Source organism: Lagopus leucura, unplaced genomic scaffold (assembly GCF_019238085.1).
Source record: "Lagopus leucura isolate 7727_CA_CO unplaced genomic scaffold, USGS_WTPT01 Super-Scaffold_100022, whole genome shotgun sequence".
NCBI classification, from domain to species: Eukaryota; Metazoa; Chordata; class Aves; order Galliformes; family Phasianidae; genus Lagopus; species Lagopus leucura.
In genome coordinates this window covers 1,328,705-1,350,345 of record NW_024962275.1, presented here as the reverse complement: position 1 = coordinate 1,350,345, position 21,641 = coordinate 1,328,705, and the positions used below count along the sequence as shown (strand labels likewise).

At 37.9% G+C, this 21,641-nt stretch overlaps 1 protein-coding gene across 7 annotated transcripts in view; it reads right to left on the bottom strand.

Annotated features, from left to right (window-relative positions):
• Positions 1-21,641, bottom strand: part of DENND1A (DENN domain containing 1A) — a 172,030-nt gene that overhangs the window by 81,121 nt on the left and 69,268 nt on the right. For 6 of the 7 annotated variants that reach the window (XM_042878696.1, XM_042878701.1, XM_042878697.1 and 3 more), the window contains exons 7-10: positions 21,345-21,425; positions 19,179-19,232; positions 12,647-12,757; positions 7,664-7,764 (exon numbers count right to left, since the gene is read on the bottom strand). In XM_042878696.1, the coding sequence (XP_042734630.1) occupies positions 7,664-7,764; positions 12,647-12,757; positions 19,179-19,232; positions 21,345-21,425 (347 nt within the window). The remainder of the gene's footprint in view (positions 1-7,663; positions 7,765-12,646; positions 12,758-19,178; positions 19,233-21,344; positions 21,426-21,641) is intronic. The other variant, XM_042878700.1, reaches the window with a different exon arrangement.

The following is a 21,641-nucleotide window of genomic DNA, read 5'->3' as shown; positions in this document are numbered from 1 at the left end:
TAGAGCCTCATTTGATTTTGGATACAGAAGCTTAAAGAGCTCATTTTCAATTTCAGATGAGAAAGAAGAGAAATGTCACTGTTCTGCCTTGTTTTAAAATATCTTCCATACTGCTTTTATAGATGGCTGCCCACTGTTCCGTAAGGGAAGAACAGCGCTGGAAGAACTACTGCTGCACACCAGCAAAAATCACTCTGCTTCTCATTTTTGTGAGGAAATTTTTTTTTTTAAGTAACAATTTCTGGTATGCATATTAATAATTATCATGTTTACCACTGTACCTTGAAAACTGCTACTCTGTTGGATACTGCACCAAGAGATGCAAACAGCCTCTATACTACATGCTCTGCGTGGAAACATTGTTTTGTTCTTTTATTCTTGTTTGAAGGCAAACACATAAAGCATAAATGACTTCAAAGAATCCAACAGGTCCTGAAGAGGCTCACCGAGCAGCACGGCCTGCCAAGAACACCCTTACCCAAGCTTCACCCAACACAGCACCCTGTCACAGCCCACAGGCACTGTTAACTCAGGAACTAACTTGGTACAAGTCCCAAAGCCTCTGCTTCCTTGGGGATTCCACAGATGAGAACCAAAACATACATCCAAGTTCTTGGATATGTGTTACAATTTTTTACCATTCAACATGATACACACTTAGTGCATATGGATTGCTGCTCATCTGAGGAGTATTTATTTGTCATTTTGCATGTTTTATTTGTGACAAACACTCTCTCTTTCACCCACATCTCTTCATTTCCAATGGCCACATTCCAGGAGCAAGAAAATACCCAGTAATTTCACATTCAAAGTATAAACCATTGGTTTAGCTGCCAGCTGCACAAATGCTCAACTTCCCCGTGTGCCTTGCTATGCTGTTCAAGGCTCCTCCAGTACGCACTGAAATGAATGTGTTTCTAATTAAGTAGTTTCAGAACCACGACAGCTTCAATCTCAAAAATACAAAGTCTGAACCTCGGCAGGAAGTCGTAAGACTGCAAACGTCTCATCTAGTAGAACCTTGGCTAACGTAATGAAAGGAAGCAGGAAGAGTGCAGTATTCCAGAAAACCAGCCACTTTATTAACGCATCCAAAAGCAGAGCCTGTCACCAAGCATAAGAAAATCTGAATCTGTAAAAGCTGATTAACTGTATCATGTCCATCCTTCAACTGCCCAGCTCATCCACAAAAGAATGCAGATGCCTAAACCCTTAAAATCTTGCACTCCCAGTAAAACTTTAGGAACTGATAGAAAGATACGCCTTAAGATACAAAGGTCACCTTTGGATGCAATGAATTGCCTTTTCAATTTTCTAGTGAAAGTCATCAAAGTAAAGGCAATACAGCATGTAAAGCTATCACAGGGATGGTACGAAGGCCACAATACTCTAACTTGTGTCCGGTTTTGGAAGTTGTTTTTTTCCCGTGACCTTGCATTGCTGTGCTGTAAAGGACCCAGTCAGGTGCCTCATGTGCTGCACTTGGACTAGCCGAAAAAGCAGCAGGACAAGTTGATACTGTAACACTACAAAGAGGGTTTAGCTCACTCTTCGTAAGAAAGGTTCTGCTGATCAACAAGAAAAAGGAAACTTCAAAGCAGAAATATGTTTAAAAATGCACTAATTTTGCAACATTTGTGGTACCTTTGTGAATAGTTGCAGAGATTTCAGCTAGGGAATGAGGTAGAGCTCAGAAGATGATATCGAGTAACTTTATCTTTGAGGGAAAAAAAAAATATTGTTCCATGATACATAAATCACAAAGCAACAGCAAAAACACGTTAAGGATAATTCACTGTGATAGCTCCTTATACTTGCAAAAGATCAACTAAGCAAACATAAATAACCACAATAAAATGTAATTCTGGTAAAGAGCATATAATTATTTCCTATCAAGTCTACCAGAGGTTACACTCTTCTGTCATCACTCGTCATTGAAAAAGAAATACACCTGAAGCAAATGTTGAAGATTCACATCAGGCTTCATCGCATGCCATTACTTACTCAGCTGCCATGCTGTACCAGAGAGGACTGTGCACCCCTCCTCACCATCCAGACCACACTACAGTAGTCCTTCCTCACTGCCATTCAGGTCTCAAGCCATTTTTACCAGGTTCCATGCGCATTTCCAAGACTTCCCAGTCAGCTTCAGTAACATCCATTGCTTGTATAAACAGGAGAAACACTTTGTGCAATCTAATCCTTCTGAGACCCACGACAGACTAAAGACTGACCTACAGACCAGTTTCACACACTGCTCCACAAGTCCTGGTGCTTCCTACAGCCACAACTCACAGTCGCTCGAAGTTGTCTGATGGCAGGCAATAGCCATTAAGGGCAAAATAAGAAGTATCAATTTCTGCTGTGCAAATTCACTGCTTAAACAAAAAGCCTGCCTAAGCCTTTTGGAACAAAGACTGAGGCTATTACTCCTCTCCTGCCACAGCAGTTCCCAACGCAGGGTTATTTACAACCAAATGAGTTATATAGGTAAATACCAAATCATTAAAGAAGCAATGCATAAGCATGAATATGGATACTATGGACTTAATGGCAAGATATTGCCCATTTATTACAGTTGCATTTTACAATTTCTCTAATTCGTTTCCTTAGGCTAACTAGAGACCTCTTAATTATGCTCCCAAGAGGTGGGCAACAACTAATTGGAAGCGAATCAGGTGAAATAGAGGGACGCTTCCTCTTAAGTGAAAAACAACAGCAACAAATAAAACCAACAAAAAAAGTTCATCTTAAAAGAAACAAACAAACAAACCTGCAATTCACCAGAAAATGTAATGTAAAACCTACAGATCTCAAAGAAAGTTCATAGTTTACAGCTACACAGGGATTTGCACCAATTTGCTCCATAGTTCCAGGAAAATTGATTAGACCACATTTAGTAAGTTCAAGTCCTGATACACAAACTCTGACTTAATGTGTTGCTCGTACACCACCTGCATTTTATGCATTAAGCAGTCTCCTGATTTCTCTTCAGTTTACTTACTGAGATGTAAAAGAATCCAATCCCAAACTTATCAGGGTAATTGATGCAAATCAGAAACCTGACTGCATAAATTGGAGTGATGTAGAAGCGGCACAGCTAAGAAACCAGAAGAGCAACTACAACAGCTTCCAGTGAGCACACAGATGAAGCAGGTTACACCCAAAGCTACTCAGAGGCTCACGAGGAAGGAACCTTTGTTTCCCAAGCAGCAGGAGGACGTGCCCCTCAGTTACCCCCTCCACCTTTGTAAAGGCACACACTGAGCAATGTGCAGATTTAGAAAATGAGAGAAAGGGAGCTTAAAAAAAATTTTTATGAACCAACAAAAACTCCGGAGGAAAGGGAAAACCGCACCAGTAGGAACATTTGTGCAGCCCCTGTGTCAGGGAGCTCTGCAGAGGGCTTTCTCAATGAACTGTGTCGGCTGCTAAGAGATCTATCTAATATAAAAGGTGCTTTAAATCGCCTTAGAAAATTTTCTGCTGCTTCTGGTCGAAGCACACTTAATAACCAGCGGTAAAGGTCTGGACTGAGAGAACATGCTAGGCTGTGTCACAGCAGCCTAGTAAAGTCTTTTCTTATAGGCTAATTTTAAACACAGACAATGAGAGCAAAAAGAAAGAAAACAGACACAGTGGGAATGTTTTTATGCCACGTGAAAACCAAACTGAAACAAGCAGTGAGGAAAATTAATAGACTGTTTCACATCAAGGAATATTTAAACTCTCAGCAACAAAATAGATGGATGTGATCTGGCCAAATTTAAGTATCTGCACGTGCTTGGTTACTGATGCTTGGTAGCAGGAGCCCATTAACCAGTGCATTTGGCACCTGCTGGCATGCAGTCGCACCTCCTACAGCAACAGTTCATGTGCCTCCTCTGTTCTCTATTCAAGGAGGATGCAATTGTGCATTAAGGTGTGAACTTTAATGACAGAATTTCCACCAATTTTCTGTCTCCTCCACCCAAAATCTTTCCCTGGGCAGAAAATACATTGATGAGTGGTTCCTAATTAGAAAAAAAAATAAAGAAAGAAAGAAAAAGAGCTGCCCCTCAATGCACTAGGAATCAGATGACTGAAATCACTTTAACACAAACATGAGCCACTGTTACTGGCTCTGCATTCCTAGCACAAAGAGCAAGCGTGGTGAGAACAAACATTTTGAAGATAGGGTTTTGTCCTTTCAGTTCTGTTAGGTGCCTGAATAAGGAGAGCAACTGAACATAATTTTTTTTTTTTTTTAAATCCTTTTGAGAGGGAAGTGAGAAGAAAATTGATCTCTTTCTCCATCATCAGCTAAAAAAAATTAGCAAAGGTCAAACTGCAAAAATCTGAAATCACAGTGGTTTGAAAATATGTGATGTATAAACAAAGGTAAAGGACATAATGCTTCAGGAAAAAAAAAGAGCTTTAACCATGTCAGTGAGACATTCACTATAAGCATGCTTGCAGCAGAGTTATCATTAACATGTAACAATACCCAATTATCCAATTATCCAATTCATCATCTTTCTCACAACAGCTCAAGGGAACTCTCCCCACTCTGAAGTTTCTCGCATAAAAGAATCTTCAAATGCCAAGAGGAGAGTTAAAGCATTCTACCTTTCCAGTCACTGGAAGCAGAGCTGTTTTACTTTTTTGTAGTTCTGGAAAGATTTAGTAGTCATCACGTGTGCTGCCCCAGGGAAATACAGCAGATTTCAAATTCCACAAACATGGAACTGAGATGGAGTGTATCAGTCAGGACATTAAAAGTTTCCTTTCCGCAAAAAGGCTCCACTGGAGCTCAAATAATTAAAAGCAAACAATCACATATGGAATATACTTTTTTCAAGACTTTCAAAGATAACAGGTAATACAGCAATCTGATACCCTTCGGCAATTTGCACAATGTTCAGAAGTTTCAGAAGCACCAACAGCACAGTCAGCATGCGCCAAAGGACAGCAAACACAGTGAACTGAAGGAATGTCATTTTCTGCATTTATAAGAATGGAAAAATTCACATCACTTCAAATTTTCTTAGTTTCCCTTTTAGCTCATTAAAATTCTTACATCACACTTGTGAAAAAAATAACAAGACAGTAATTAAAATTAAATTAAAATAAGCTCTTGTGTTTTAAATAGTTTCAGGTCATTTCCCTGTAGAGACAGATTCTTATAAGCATCTGATTGCCTTAAGCCAGAAGGAGTGAAGCTGATTTCTCAGAACAGATAGGCAAAAATTACCTTTCTAATTTCACATAGTTACAAAATAAACTGACTCTATTTTAAGAAATATTATTATGGCACACAAATTGTTACTAAACCTCATTACTCAAACAATTTGTGCGTGCGACTACCTCTCCAAATGAAGTTCATATCAGGCTAAGGCAATCTGTTGTATTTGTGAGCATGCAATTACAACCTAATAATAATATGTTTTAAAATCATACTTTTCACACTCTGGCTGGCTTATTTGTTATATGGCAAGGTTTTACACCATGAAAGAATTCATTCAAGTACAGCTCAGTGTCTCATGTCTTTCTCTCTGGGTACACTGCCCAAGTGTTTGCTTTTGCACACCTCTGTACAAAGCTGTGGGATCTGGACTCAGCCCCTTTTTAACATGGCTTTGTCAGAAAGTCAATGAATATCTCATCTTCAAACCCAGCAAAAAGCCTCTTGTGGTCCACATCCTCATCCTGAAAACTCCTAGCAGCATGTACCTGAAGAAAAAACTGGCAGCAGCAGCCTTCATGTGTTAATTACACATGCAAAGCCCATTATGCAGAGAAAGGGCACCTGCTGGCAGTGCAAATGACTAGAACCTGCCCTTCCTGTGCAGTGAGTAAATTGAAGGTTCATTTCTACAGGAGATAATAGTTTTTAGATTCCATTCTGTGTATCCTCACAATAGGCACATACTTAACATTTAAATATTCTACAGAGGAACAAGCTTCCTTTAAATCTACATGTTTCAGCTTCTGGCACTTAAAAATGCTAGTTATCCCTGCTAGCTCCTTCCTCTTGCTTAAATGCAGAGAAAACGTCACACAGAACAGGATCACTCATAAAAAAACAACAGAACGCCCTCCCCCACATCACCACGCTAAGAGCCGAATGTGAAATAGTATGACACAGTCACTTTCAGCTCATTTTTTTTCAGAGGACTTTTTAAACTGCCAGGGCATGCAGTGAGAGGGCAGAGGTGGTGCTTTCATGAAGACTTCTTCCTTACTTATTTCAGGAATGGAAGCAGAGCTGACTGGCCCGTAATTCCTTCCCTGGATCTTCCTTCTTGCTTTTTCTAAAGATGTGTAACAGTTCTCTGAGGACATCCCTCACTGCCAATTCGTTTCACACACAGTGAAGCATGGCCTTACAACTTCCAGGAGCAAATGTCCTGCTTTCTCTGCCTTTTCTATGTTCTCCATCACCCAACGGTGTGACCATAGAGCAGCAGGTCCACATTTTCCTTAGTGTTTTCCTTTTGGTTCTAGAACTGTAGAAGCCTCTAGGTACTCTGCACACTCCTCACTTCAACTCAAGCCAAACTTTGGACTTCCTAATTCTATTCCTGCATGTCCAGGCAACTATTCCTTTAACTCTCTAGCAGGGCTTGAAATTTTAAGTCCCTGGACCACCTGAGGTAAGCGGGCAGCCACTCTTCCTGGGCAAACTTCATTTGCTACTGCATACACAGTGGGAACAAAACCAGCAAGTCACACAAACTGAGTGACTAAGCCAAGCAACTAAATGCTGCAGGATCTTCAACTCCTTTGCTAATTACTCAGAATCCTCTTCCTCCAGTCCCATATGCAGCAAATGGGAGATATTACGTTATGGCTGATTAGACTAAACTGTTTGACTCTGTGCCAGAAAAGAAATTAAAAACCAAGAGACTGCTTGAGAGGTGCTGTAGATAGGCTTCTGAACAACTGACCACCAATTCCAAGAGATACTTAATGACACTCTTATCTGGAGATGTCAGCTGCAAAGGTTTCTTAAGCCATACAGACAGCGTGGAATCACAGAACAATTTTTGTTGGAAGGGATCTCAGGAGGGCAGCTGCCCCAAGCTCATGGACAAAAGAGGGCCAGCTTTGACAATGCTTGGTATTGCTCTTGGGATGTGCCAAAATCTGAAACATCATGACCAAGAATAATTTTTCAAATGAATTACAGTCATTTCCCTAACTAAGGTATACATGTTGTGTACACAATGAGAATATGAAAAGATGACTGTAGGGAAATGAATAGCTTTCTCCGCATCCCCCCCAAAAATTCAGGAAAGTAGAAAAACTAAAGTATGTTCTCCACTGTATCTTCTGCTTCCAGAGTCTTAACTCAAATTTTATGATTTGACATAAATATGCTGAAAACAGATTACAAATACAAAATATTTAAGTTGCAGCATTTCACAGTAACCAGACACATCAGTGTATTTCAACATACTAATACACAATTACCTGATGCCATCAATATTTCTTTTTACTTAGAAGGTTCACCACTTCCTTAATACACGTATGTATTTTCAGACTAACAGTATCATCATATAAGAGGACTCCAGACTTGCAATACAGAAATGCGAATGCTGTTGTGAATCTAGATTTTATATGTATACCCACACACATACACAGACACACACATACACGTATCATATATATACAGCCTTACCAACAGTAGTCCAAGAGATGTGGGGGCAGAACAGGAATGTAAACGTGCTGCCAGAACATTGGGTAGAGCATAGCTGCAGATCCATGAATGCAAGCAGTTAACTGAAACACACAGATTAATGGAAGAACATTAATAAGACAGAAAACAAACAAACAAACAAAATCTTAAAAAGCTAATGATGCAAGAAAAAAAGTAACGAATCAAATTTGGTTTTATAACATGCTTTATTAGACAATATTCAGTGTTCCCATTAAAAAAAGGGTACCAGTGGATAAAGCACAACTAGTTTTTGGTGGTTAACATTGACTGTCTTTGTTAAATAACTGAAAACACAATTCATTCAACAAACAAAACCTGAAAAGAACACCCAGTGTTTCATAAAGCAAAAGAAATACTGAAATAGAAACTGAAAAGAAAGAAAAAGATGGTAAGGGTAAATAAAACCCTAATCCTGGCAATTACTATCCATTAATACAATCAAAATGCACTGAAATTATAAAACAAGCTGAAAAATATTTAAGCTCAGGGAGGTACAATATTCAGTAGCATCGTTTTCATAAGAATATACCACATCAAACTCAATGACCATATTTTTACTACTTAAAAAGTATGTTCATCTTATCATCCTCCACCAATCATTTGATCCAGTGATTTTTAAAAACTCATTCAGAATGGTTTTGACATTGGCAGGTACTGAATTAAAAAGCTCAAAAATAGCAAACAAAAGTGCTGGTCCAGCCCTGGGGAGAACCCCTGTAGTGCTTTGCAGGAAATTATGTGACTCAATTCTACATCCTTTCAGTTTCTCTTCTCCAAATCAAAAAGATGTCTAAAACCAAAACTGTTTAAAAATTTAATTTTTTACATAAGAATTGATTCTATCAGGTTTAAATGGATTATTTCCTGGCATTACTGCATAGCATGGTTGATGCTGTAGAGGACTGAACTCAGTAATCCAAGAAGGCCCCTTCCAAATCCCCCTTCCATTGGTTTTAAAACTCAGCAAGAAAAGATTAAACAGACATAATGCTCAACACTGCAGACATCTGAGCAGAACCTGTCACTTATTTTTGAGATGTACTCCCACCTTGCTATCTGGCATGAATTCAAATAACACACTACCTCATGTAAGCACTGCTACTGTCCTTCAACTCTGCCAAGATAAGGACTCATAAAAAAAAAATAGCATATTTGCTGGAGACCTCACCTGATTAGTGATTGCCATACAGAAAACAGGAGCTTAATAATAAGGCAGCCTGAGAAATGCCCAACTGTCAAAACTATAGGAATCCAGCATTTTAAAATAAGATTAGTTCCACTACCTCAGCTTCCTGCAGCTGCTGCTGGAGAACGTAAAAAAACAGCTATGTACAAAAGACACTGAGTTAGTGAATCACATTCTGCATTTTTACCATTAAGGTTTTAAAAGCAAATTAATCAATGGAGTTTTTTCATACATATAAAAATTATGAAGTGTTGTTGAATTATAACAGGCCATCGTCCAGTATGTTTTACTCTCTTCCTACTATGGACATACAGTGCCCAGTGTTACACATGCAGTACACCACTACAAACACAATATGTAAATAATTACCAACACGTGAGTGTAAGATCATCTTTCTGCATCACTCGGGCTAAAAGCACAGCAGAAACATGAAGACTGAGTTGTACAAGAATGAAGCAGTGAAAACAGGGGTGCTGTAAGGCCTGTGTATGGAGGTGAAAACCTGTGCTGGCAGCAGGCTGCAAGGGCTGCAACAGAGCTCTCAGGAAGGAAGAACTCACCCGTGAAGAGGAGCAGTTCTAAGACTGCTTTAGAACAAGAACAGTGAGAGCTCAGCTACGTTGTATCACAAGGCCATTTAGTGAATGTTATTGAACACATGTTGTGTTTTCCTTAACCTTAGAGCCCTGAGACACCTCAGAAACCTATCAGGGAAGAAGAAGCTGTGCATTAGAACATCCTGTGACACAGGAGAAGTGAAATGGCAACCTCTAAGCCTTCAGGAACAAAAGACCAGAGTGGTATTTTTTTGCTTTGTAATAATACACCATTTTAATATTGCTTTATAAGTAATGAAATTCACTCCAATAAGGTGGAGCCAAACAGAAATACGATCATATTTCACAAACTTAAGTTCTTTAAGACTCATCTAGTTTCATGTAAGCCATCTCTTTATGATGAAAGACAACCTGCTGTCATCACACACTGCCAACGCTCCTTCCTGAGGCAGGGCTGCAAGGGAAGGTATGATGGAAGACAGAGCACTGGGCTTTCGGAAAGCTGGTCGCAGTTTGTAACTGCGTGCTCCCGCCAGTAGGTGCTCTTCTGTCCAACAGTTTTTATGTGTTCTGATTCACATTCGGCTCTGTATGAGTAGTTAGATCACAGGGCGTTTTTTGTGGCTGTTGTTTCTAAGAAAAAGTAATTGATGTTTTGAAAAATTACTTGAATTTCCTTTTGTAGAAAACAAAAGAAAAAAAATTGAAGAGAACAAAAATGAATCTTCCAGGGCTTTGGTACATATAATTTATAAACTGGTCAATAAATACAGACCCACTTACCTCTAATTAGTATTAAGGATATTTCAAATTTTACGTGATTTACTATAGCATGAATTCATCCTATCATGAAAGACTTTTCTACTCAAGACTGCTTATTTTTCACTCTTTTACTTGATATTATATTTAAGCTTTAAGAATGAAGTGTGCTGCAGTGTGCACTGAAGTGTGCAATGGAAAGAATTAAGTGCACACAGGATCCCTCTACTTTTTTGTTACAAAAAGGAAACAAACGAACAACACACACACAAAAAAAAAAAAAAGAAAAAAAAAACCAAACCAAGAAACCAATCCCCTCTCCACCACCACACCACCCTCCCTCTACTTTGAGAATTCTGTTTGGTACGTTTCCAGTTACAAGGTCTTGGCTTCCGCTGAGCACAGTTTGAAATAAAATAATGCAGCTTGTTCCTACTGCTGGAACATGCAGAGCAGAGCGTGCAGGCAAGGAATCACTGGCTCCGGCCCAACACTTCAAACCTGTCTTACACTGTCACTCCAATCTTGGAGCAGTTATATATAAAGTTGTAAGATAAGAATGCGCAGTATGAATACCCCTCCCTACCAAAGAACGAGACATGCTTTTATCTTGGACAGAGGCAAAAGGAAGAGGAAAAGCAGAAGATAGGAAAGAAAACACAACCCTACTTGTGAAATGGCTCATTAAGGAAGGCAAAGTGACAGGTAAGTAATTCTTCTTCCCAGGCTCTGTCACAAAGAGAGAGAGATTAAACCAACCAACCACACATTTTGAAATGCTTTGGATAGCCATTCTTTCCTCTTCTCTGTTAATTCCCTACTCTCTTCATTCCTTAGCTTCATAAAAAATCACCTGTTTAAATTTTACTTAGTTTACTTTAGTAGAGAAGTCCTAGAACGCTTGGCAGATATAAAATTAAGATTTTACAAGTTCACTATGATACTGAGCTACATAACACTCCAATTCCATCAGTTCCAATCAGTGTGGGATTGACTGTAAACATTTAATAATTATTAATAGTTTCCAGAGATTACTCTAACTCTCCTAGATTTACTTACCTTACCAAAGAACATGAGAATAACTATTGTAATCTACTCTTTCCTTTATTCTGCCTCGTATCTTACATCCTATAACTTCTGCCTTTCACACAGTATTTACAATTCCATGAAGCAGTTTTAACCTCAATCACAAAGTAGGCCATAGTCAAACAGTAACAGGCTAGGTAATACCTCATCGAATGGACATGGAGGATTGTGTTTTAGAAAGGATCGTTTGAGTACTTAGGCCATAGAACAAGAAAGCAGCATTTATTAAAACCCTCTTCTGCATACCATTCATAAAGAAAACAATCAATATCCATTTACAGAGCAAACAAATGAAAACTTAACATTTTCTTTTAGAAAGAAAAATCACAATGTGATTGACTGATAAACCTTCAAATGCCTAACACAAAACTTTGAACTAAATCAAGCTCATGTTTGGTTTTGATGTACAGTCATTCTTAGAAGAGAGCACTACAGAGTGTTCGGTGCCTTTTATCTCTAGATCCTCGATGGAGCCTAAACAGCATTGAGACTAAACCTTTTGAAACAAAATTGAAAAAAGAAAAAAAAAAAAGTGGATTGTCTTATTTTAGTCCAATTTTTGAGTCCATCCAGAGAAGGTATATGACAGTATCATTTATCAGTCTCTTTTTCTGCCAAATAAATTATGAAAAGCAGACTTCACTATGGCTTGAACATTAGTATGCTTACACACCAAGAAGCCCAACAAAGAGCGTATCAAAAGACTTTTTAATTTGAATGTTAGAGAGGAAAAGAAGTTGGGTAAAGCCATCACTTAGAAGCACAGAACGGAGTTTAGGTTGCATGGCTAAGGCTGGAAGGGGCCCTGGAGGTCATCAAATCTGACCTCAACCGTTCAAAATATCATCAACTGCAGCTGTTTGCTCAGGGCACTGTTCAGTTTAAAATATCTCCAGGATATAAAAGGACAGAGACTCCATTGCATCTCCGGCCCCTTTTTGCAGGCCAAGTACATTCACGTACTTAATGCTCTTGTGAACTAAAAAATATATACAGATATTTCTTCAGAAAATAAACTTGAGTAACCTGAATGGTTAGTGGCACATCAATGTACACTTATTTTTCTAGAACTCCAGAAAAACTCCATGCCAGTCAACATAATTACACAGAAATTAATGATGGTAGTTAAATATAAAAGCAGGGCTTCATCTCTGCTTACTACATCCTTCAACAAGAAGAGAACTTTTCACAAGTTTCTGGATATTCCCTTGTACAACTTTCAAAATTACGTTTTCAGTAGGGACTTTCAAACATTGTTCTTCACATTCTAGATATTTCAGCTTATTGCCTATGTATGACTGTCATTAAAAAAAAACATTAGTGTGAATAAAAGAAATTATTCTGCAGTTTACTTACAGTGCTGAGCTTACTACAACAAATGAGGATGCGGCGTTCATACAGCATACTGGCATAGAGATGCAGCATGTTGTTGACATCAACTGCTACAAAATACTCTGTCAGATTTCTCTACGAAAAGAGATAAAATAATTTTGATTCATGATATTACAAAACAAAGTCTTCCATTTAAAAACAACAACAAAAAAACCCACAACAGACTCCATCCTCTTGTTATGCTACATAGAGTACATGGCTACACACAGCAGGTCACCTTGTGTCAGACCAGCTTTTAATTAGCAATGTCTTTCCCCTGACTTTTGGGGAGATAGGTCACGGATTAATGAAATTGAGGATGCTTCATACACAGTTCTAAAATACAAGATAATTCCTGGAGAAATAAAACCTGTTCTGTCACTTCTACAAAAAATGTCAATGCTGCCTGATGAGGCACAAAACTCACGTTCTAATACAACACTTTTACTGAGACAAATTCAAGTTTTTTAAAGAAAAGAAAGGGTAGCTCCAGTCTACATATCAAAGTAATTCTTATCATTGGAAATTCACACGGGCAGTTAGCACAAGGTAAGAGCAGTTATACAGGTCATCTGATCTCTCTGTACACTCCATAGTTGAAAAAACAAATTTACCTGACAGATCGATGTATTTATACAGTAGAAAAATAACTGCAGCACAAAAATTAAAAAAACATATATTTCATCTGCAAACTGCCTCTAAAGCACCGATAGGAAGACCAAGACACAAGCAGGTAATGCTACTGAAGATGTGCACATACACCACCTGAGCAACAGTGGTTCAAAAAATAAAACACAAGAAAAAAAACCAGAACAAAGCAAGTTTCATCCACACAACATCCCATCGGCCAGGAACAACACCATACATCGTTACCAGTGTAACAGCTCGGGGCAAGAATGATGTATTATTTACTAAGGAATTAAGATTATTGTAATAAGCAGTAGAATTAAAACCTACAAACGCAATCCTAAGATTTTTTACCAACAAGATTAGAAAGCTATCAGGTAGATAACATCATCAAAACATAATGCTGTTGTCCCAGCATAAAAGCTTTTGCTGCATAGTGTGAGGCCAGCTTATAAAAAAAAAAAAAAGTCTTTGGTTTACAAAAGGTATTTTCTTAAATCAGAGAAATTAAAAAAGCCGCAGCAGTGGAAATGTTAATACATGCAAAAATGCTGACCTAGGTAATTTGTTCCCAAATTGCTTCTTCTGGGTACGAAAGGGTTGCTACACACTAAAGGCAGACTTGTACAAAAAGCACATGTGAGAGCAGAATTGGATTAGTCATGAATTCAAGTGCAATCTTAATCATCCTTAAATAAAAAAGCACAGAAAAGCAAAAAGCAAATATGATTTAGAAACTTAAAGAAGCTCAACAAAGCCCATTAGCACTTTTGACAGATCCAAAGATAACTCTAAACCCACCAATACTTGGCCTGAGAAGTCTGCCAAGATGTTTCATACTGTGCAGAAATATGTTCCACAGCTTGCCATCCAAACACAAAGAACCAAAGAAAAATTAAGCCTTGTATTTGGAAGATTTTTGTACCCACATCTACATTGGTAAAAACTAAGCTCATTAGAGTTAGCTTCAAACATGTTAACACAAAACAGTCATTCAGGTCTTGTTACAGAAGAGCTGTTGCAGCAGATAGGTACAGTCAAAAGGAGAAAAAAAAAAAAACAACCGAAAAAAAACAACCAGCCAACACATTTTGCCAAAAACCTATTAAACTATCATGTACTTTTTCTGTATTTCTCATCCCATCTGTGCTGATTAGCATGATATTTTTGTCTAAACATAAGCTGTCTTCTCTACATTTCTTCTTCCGCCTCTCACCCATCTTTCCACGACACCAAAACACAACGCATGACGACACAATTACTGCAAATAGTGTGAATTAAAAGAGTTCTCCAGCAACTCACTGAACTTCTTTAGCAGCCACCCAAATGAAGGGTACGGCAAAAGGAAAACTTAATCCCTACCTTCTGCCTGAAGACGTAGGTAGACATGAACATGCATGTATATGTTTGTAAGGCAAAAGTATCGACTAGTGAGAGGGAAAACAGACACAGAGAATGAATGGGTTTGTAATTATTCTTTCAAGCTTACTGTAGTGTAATAGTGGCTTTGACACAGAAACGTGCTTTCAAATGGAAAGATTTACAAGGCTTTACTCTTCCCTGTGCTCAGAAATTTGCCAACAGCACCTGCAAAGCATGTGGGCTGCATGGTAATGTATTGATACTAGGGAAATTCACGTGTTAGCTCTAAGTTGTATTTATAAGAAAGCTGTCATCTTTGAAGATGAAATTGGGACGTACACATGTATTTTGAAAGACATGTCTCATAAGTGACAAAACCATGAATGAGTTAAATAAATACAAATGAAAGCGTTCCAATTTGCAGTGTAATTGTTGCGTACTTTGTTTCCTAGGATTTAAACCTTGCTAAGAAGAAAAAAGAGTGGGATTTTCATAACAGAATACAGGATCTGGTATCACCACTCCTCAAAATTCAGTAGAAATGGCTACAAAATTCCCTTATGTTTCTTTGAAAGTTCATCTGAAGCACAATCATCTCTTTGATCATCTGCTATTTAGTACCAGTAAATGGACGTGCACGCTGACTCTCAAGGTCCAGAACAGTCCTTTCTTTCTTTGTCATCTAATGAAGAACTTTTCACTACAGGTACAAAAAGGGCTCTCTGCTCTGCAAAGAAAGAGCGAAGCTCAAGCATATTAAAAACATGCATTATCCTTCAGCATTTTACGCTGCTGCTGAAAGGCGTTTACAGAATTTCTGTAAATGTTTTTTATTTGGACAGGTCAGTAGAACAGAACAAGTTTCCTTCTCCATCCTCCTCCTGGAAATCCCTCATCTTCTAAATACGTTTATTTCCTTTGTAATTTCACACATTCAAAGTCTAACATGAGTCAGGTCACTTGTTATGCAGTTAAGATACTTTAATTATGCCACACAGCAACTCCAGAGACCGGAATAACAAAGACAGTACGACAGTACTCCAGAAAACAGCATAAGTATAGAAATAAAAAGTGAAGGAGAATAATAAGAAAAACAGACAGTGAAAGATGTACAGTATGACAAATTGAAAAATAGGCACTGAGATCAGAGATGTAGCAATAAGAATTCCCAAAATAAAACTTACTAAATTTAACTTATTAAATTTAAAGACTTGCGCTGTATTTCCCGCAATTAATTCAATTTCTCTGTGAAGTTACAGTGCATTTACAAACTGTAAAAAAATTATAAGAGTTAACGTTTACACCAAAGTGCCCATGCAAAATGCTTTGTGGCTCCTCACACACTGGTGTGATACAGGCAGACAACTGCAACAAGCATGTTAACATTCCAAACAGTCCTGTGCAGTACTCCATTAATCATTACATATGACTTCAAAGTTTGGTACTACTAAAACTTTGGCTAATAGGAGTTTTAAAATGTAATTATCAATAAGATAAGCAGGATTTTGAATAAAGCAGTCCAATTGATGAATGGAGATTCATGCTCATTTAATGTCCTTGTACTACTGCCAAATATGCTGCAATTCTACATGAAAGCCGTACTGATAGATAAAATTCTCATAATGAATTACATGATAGCTAATAGAAAAAAGAAAAACACACGAAAGAAACACAAAATGGTCAACTGCAACAAAAGTTAGACCGGTGGATCTGAATTTTAACATTTTTCTTTCATAAAATGAGCCCTATCTTTTTAAACTTGGGTGTGCATGCATGCGTGAGCACATGCTAAAGAACAAAATGTTCTTCCACCTCTATTCCCAGAGGAGCCCTGGTTCACCCCAGACACTGTGCAGAGCCCATCCTTCACAGTGACATCAGCGCCCAGGACACCTACAGCAAAACAGCCACATTCCCTCAGAGGCACATCAGCACCACTCAGGGATTCAAAGAGGATGCTTTTTAGCATCACACAGCACTCCTTCCCATGAAGGCTGAACATTCAGCTTTCAAAGGGTTTCCAACTCCTTCTGGCCCAAGGCCTCTGCTTTTATAACTGCCTTTGATTCATGAGCATTCATCACATCTCCTGCTCAAATGTTTTGGGAAGCTGACTCATACCTTTGAATATAAAGTGAACACGACCAACAGACATAACGAACAGAGCATAAACACTCAGAAAAGGCTTCAGGAAGTATAGCTGTAGTGCATGCGTTAAGCTGCTCCACATCAGTTAAAGCAGGTCCAGGCCAGAAGACCTACATTTAATCCTGTCACTAGTTTCTTACTGCTCATTTTTCCTGCCTTTTAATTTACCAGCCTGTAAAATGGAAATGAACTTCATTTCTTGCTCTCCAGGAGATCTGAGGCTTACCAAATAAAAACTATTAAAGTTTGAGATGATCAGCATAAAAGAGATTACCATGAAATATCAATCCTATAAACAAACAATCATGTCTGGATTAAGACAGGAAATATACTAGACTGATAGCCATTTTAGATTCAGAAACAGATTCTTTAATAACTGCTAAAGTACCACATTTCTGTAAAAATAAAGCATCTTAGAGCAAAAAGCATATTTACTGCATTTACTGAGGGGATATATGTCTGCATGGAAAGCCTCTGACAGAAAAGTTACTAACAACATTTTTAAACAGACATAAAAAGCCCCAGGTGCAAGCTGCTATCCAAATCATCCACAAATGAGAAAGAATGTCTTAATAATTTCCTTCACTCTTTCTATTTTTTCCCCCCTCCTTTCCTTTCATGCCATAAATTTAAGTTTATGACGCTAAGGCAGACTTCAAAATACTCAAGTAAGAAAACTGAGATGTCAGACACAGAAAATTGGCTAAGAGATGTAGCAGGTGCATATTAAAGAATATCTAAGAGAAGCAAATGCTAGCACTGTCTTCCCACAGGCCTATCATCTGGTAACAAATTTAAGCAATGCTGAAAAGCATACAAGACAATTTTGTCAGGTTTAAAAAGTCTCAGAAGTGGCCCTAAATAATGCAGGTATATATTTTCAGCAAACTACCTAAGAAGCAGATCATGTTTTCCCAGTCTCCTATGTCATTCTTTCAGAAAGGTCTCACTGAATGAATGACAGATCCCCCCTTTTTTTTTCCCTGTCCATATCAATTTATCCATCAGTACTTCAATAAATTTCAGCTTGCAGTCACAAATACAGATGACAAACCCTTCAATGTTATAGCCTAAATATGATACAGAAGGAAGATGTCATCACAAATGAAAGAATGACAACTCTGCACAACAACAGTTAGAAACGTAGATTTAAAGCAACAAAAGAGTCTACAAACCTAGATGTTCCTCTGAATTAATACAAATATTTTAAGTAAGGATGTGATGTCTGAATATACCCACAACATCTTAAAGAACAAGCCAAATTAATACCAAAATGGTATTCGATCTACAGTTGATCTATATTACTATATACTAGCAATAAAAATGTTTGAAACATTGAACTCTTCCACTGCCTAAATTACACCCTTGAGACACTTGAATAAATTTAAAAACAAAACCAAAAACATGCTGTTCCAAAACTTTTTTCTTTAACTAAAATTTATTTGGAACTAGCATGCTCTTTCTCTAACAGAGAAAAGAAAATACTATATGTTAATAATTACTTTCCAAATTGAGCTTTTAATTTCAGCTTCCGATACATCAAGAAAGCCAACAGACTATGGAGACATCACAGAGAGCACAAACTTGAACCTGGATGCAAAAGAAAAAGTTGGTTCCTTAGTTGTGAGAAGTTTCTTTTAAAGCATAAGTTGCTACAGAGGTGAAATCAACTTCCTGAGAGAGATTAAAATCCTTTCTCTCAAACTTTGCATTTTACATAAAGAAGAATATTTGTAGCACTCCTCTAAGTGGTAACCAAAACTGTCTTGGGATTACTTCCAGGAATTCTTCATATTCTTCTTGTGAAGTCCCACCATTCATGCAAATTCACATCATTGGTCCCCAGAATTTTTTGAAAGGCCACCACGCCTTCACATGCAGACAGTTACCAAATCCCTGTTCTTTGCTGATTTTGAGCAGGCTAAAACTATAGATTTTAAATTTTCTCACTCATTAGGACAAAGAAATTATTGAGTGTTAACAGCTTGTAATAATAGAGTGATAATAATACATGGCTTTGTATTTTTCGAGTAATGATTTCTACTTACAGCTTAAGATAATTATTCTGCAAATTTGCTACTCCCTCAGCCATTTGATACCTCTGCTTAATTAGCAGGGCAAATACTAAAAACTTCACTCTGGTATGATGTAGATGTACTTCAATAGGCCTTTTACTCCTGTACCTTTGCACTTAGAAACACCATTTTCTCTCTCTCACACCACTCAGTATAAATTAAACACCTAAATTTTATTTCAACAACCAGCAGTGTTTTACTGAATGCAATATATTATCAGGGCAAACAGAGGTAATGCTACCTATTTACCCTTTCTTTTTAGTATCATCAGTAAAATAAAGTGCATGGTCCTCTATTATACTCACATTTTCAGGTATACTAGGAAGCTCTCTGATGTCAGGCACAGTAAAGTAAGAGTGCTATAAAAGAAGAGCAAAACGTGATTATTTTGATATTGTCAAAAGCATTCTAAACTTGTGCTTCATATTAGCAGTTGCTCAACCAAGTAATAAGGACAACACATTAATTACCAACTACCAAGATGACTTGCTTGTTCTAGATTTCAAAAGCTGAAATCTCAGATCCCAAATGCAACACGATATGTAATCAGGTAAGATGGCGTTCCTTTGTTCTGCAGATACTGACACAGACAGACTTGCACAACATATGACATATGCCAAGAAATATCCAAGGCAGTCTGTAACTCAAACTAGTTTTCCATAGCCCATGGCAAGCTGCACAGTGAACCAGGAAACAAAGGCAAGGAGGTCCTTTTCTAACTTTTTAGTGAGTTTCATTAAAGACAATGGTAAAGTTATGGAAATTTCCAAGAAATATGTCCTATGTTCTTACACCAATCGTCAAATTATGACTGAAGTTCTCAGCCACTTCTATCTTCCTTAAAGAATTTGAAAGACAACTGATTTCCCACTTTCACAGACCGTTATATTGTTAATTTTTTTTTAATTGACTGCGTTCCAAGAAAACAGCTTCATTCCAGCTCCCATTCTGATAACACACAACTTGCACGATTCTTGGTTACAGCACTGAGAAAGGAAAAGATTGTGCAACTAACTTGTCTTGTAAATTGCTGTTACAACAATTTACGTTGTATTCACAATGTTTACAATCTTAGGACTTTTTATTATTTGTTGAAGCTTTATAGGGTTGTATATCCTTGGCACAGTTCCACCGCTGGCACAGTTTTCTTGTACACATCCCATACGTTTCAGTGCTTCATCAACAGTCCATAGGCTGAAATAGCAAGCAGGTGTACCAGCTACACTGAGCACAATTAATTTCTATAAACACAACTTTTGCTTTTTGATACACCACTGTTTTACTTGGCTAGAAAGATGAAGAAGCACAGTAGTAGAATACACAACTGTATCACATTTAGGAGCCTCACTCCAATCCCAAGACAGCCTTCCAACAGCCACAATAAAATGCATAAAGATACCCTAGCAAACACTCCTTAGTCTGCTTCTTGATACATTTTCTTGCTTCACTGCGCATGAAATGTCCGAGGCAAGGGGAGAACAGCAGCATTCCTTGAAACCACTGGTATGAAAAAAAAAAACCTGAATATCCCAAATGATCACTGACTTTCAAGACAGCTCTTCCTTTGGTCAAAGAGAAATGCCATTCATAGAACAGCCAGCCTCAAAAGGACTGGAGCATTTCTACTTCCAACTGGTGACCTGAGCAAGGCCAACAACTGTTACCTGTCGACAGACATCACAGAGTGAAGTGATGAGAGCAAGCTGGTGGTAGCCAAAAAATATTTTAGAAGAAGGACTAAAGGCAAAGAGAGTGGGAGAAGAAAACTGGCTGCACACATCACTTGTTTCCATGTGAACTCCAAATGACTAATTGGCAACTGCACCAACATGCATCTTTAGTACTTTTCCACTACAACCTGGTACACAAAGTAGTTCTACAAAAATTAATTTGAATACAGACAACCCAAAAGACTAATTTCAAACCACAATCCCTTCAATAAAATCCCACATCTATTCTTTCAGTGGTCTTTGATAAGGTTTCTAACAAAACATTTATATGAAGTAAAACCTTATTTGTGAATGTTTTTCCTGGAGAAAGGAGAAGTTAGAAAACTCAATTAACAGCTAGCAATCAGAACACTGTTACAACAGTACATGACTGCTTTCCAGTCTTGCCCCTTGCACGCTCGCATGGTCTAAGAGCTCTGCAGAAGTGTGGACAATAAATGTCATGCTGCTGCTCTGTGACCTCTAGCAGGTCGCAAATGATACGGTGAGACATTTCCATGGGGAGTACATACAATCCTCCTCCAATCAAAGAACAGCATTTCAAAGACATGTGAGGTTAAGGAAAGGGAAACAGAGGGCCTCAGATGTGAAAAGGGGAATTTCACAGCTCTGAGTCCTCATAGGAAAACAATATCTACATGCCAAGTCCCAAAAAGGAGAACTGCTTTGGACATTTCTCTATTATGGCAAGCAATGAAAATTAAACACCTCAGTTTACATCCTATTTTACTCTTCACTTACCAATCCAAGCTGAACAGGGGTTTTTGGCTCAGGGATGCTAAGTTTATGAAATGTTTCCAGAAGCTCATTCCTTTGATTATCCTGAAATAAGAAAAAAAAAAAAAGAACAAAACAAGAAAACAAAGGAAAACAAAGTACGCGTTACTACAACAAACTAACTGGAAAACAGAAGGATAATGTCTGTTTTGGGGGGGGCAGAGAACAGGCAGGTGTTAGAATGGCTTGATACATCAGACTACGCACAGTAATAAACGTAGTTTCCTCTGATAGCTGGTTTTATAATTTTTTTAACATTAT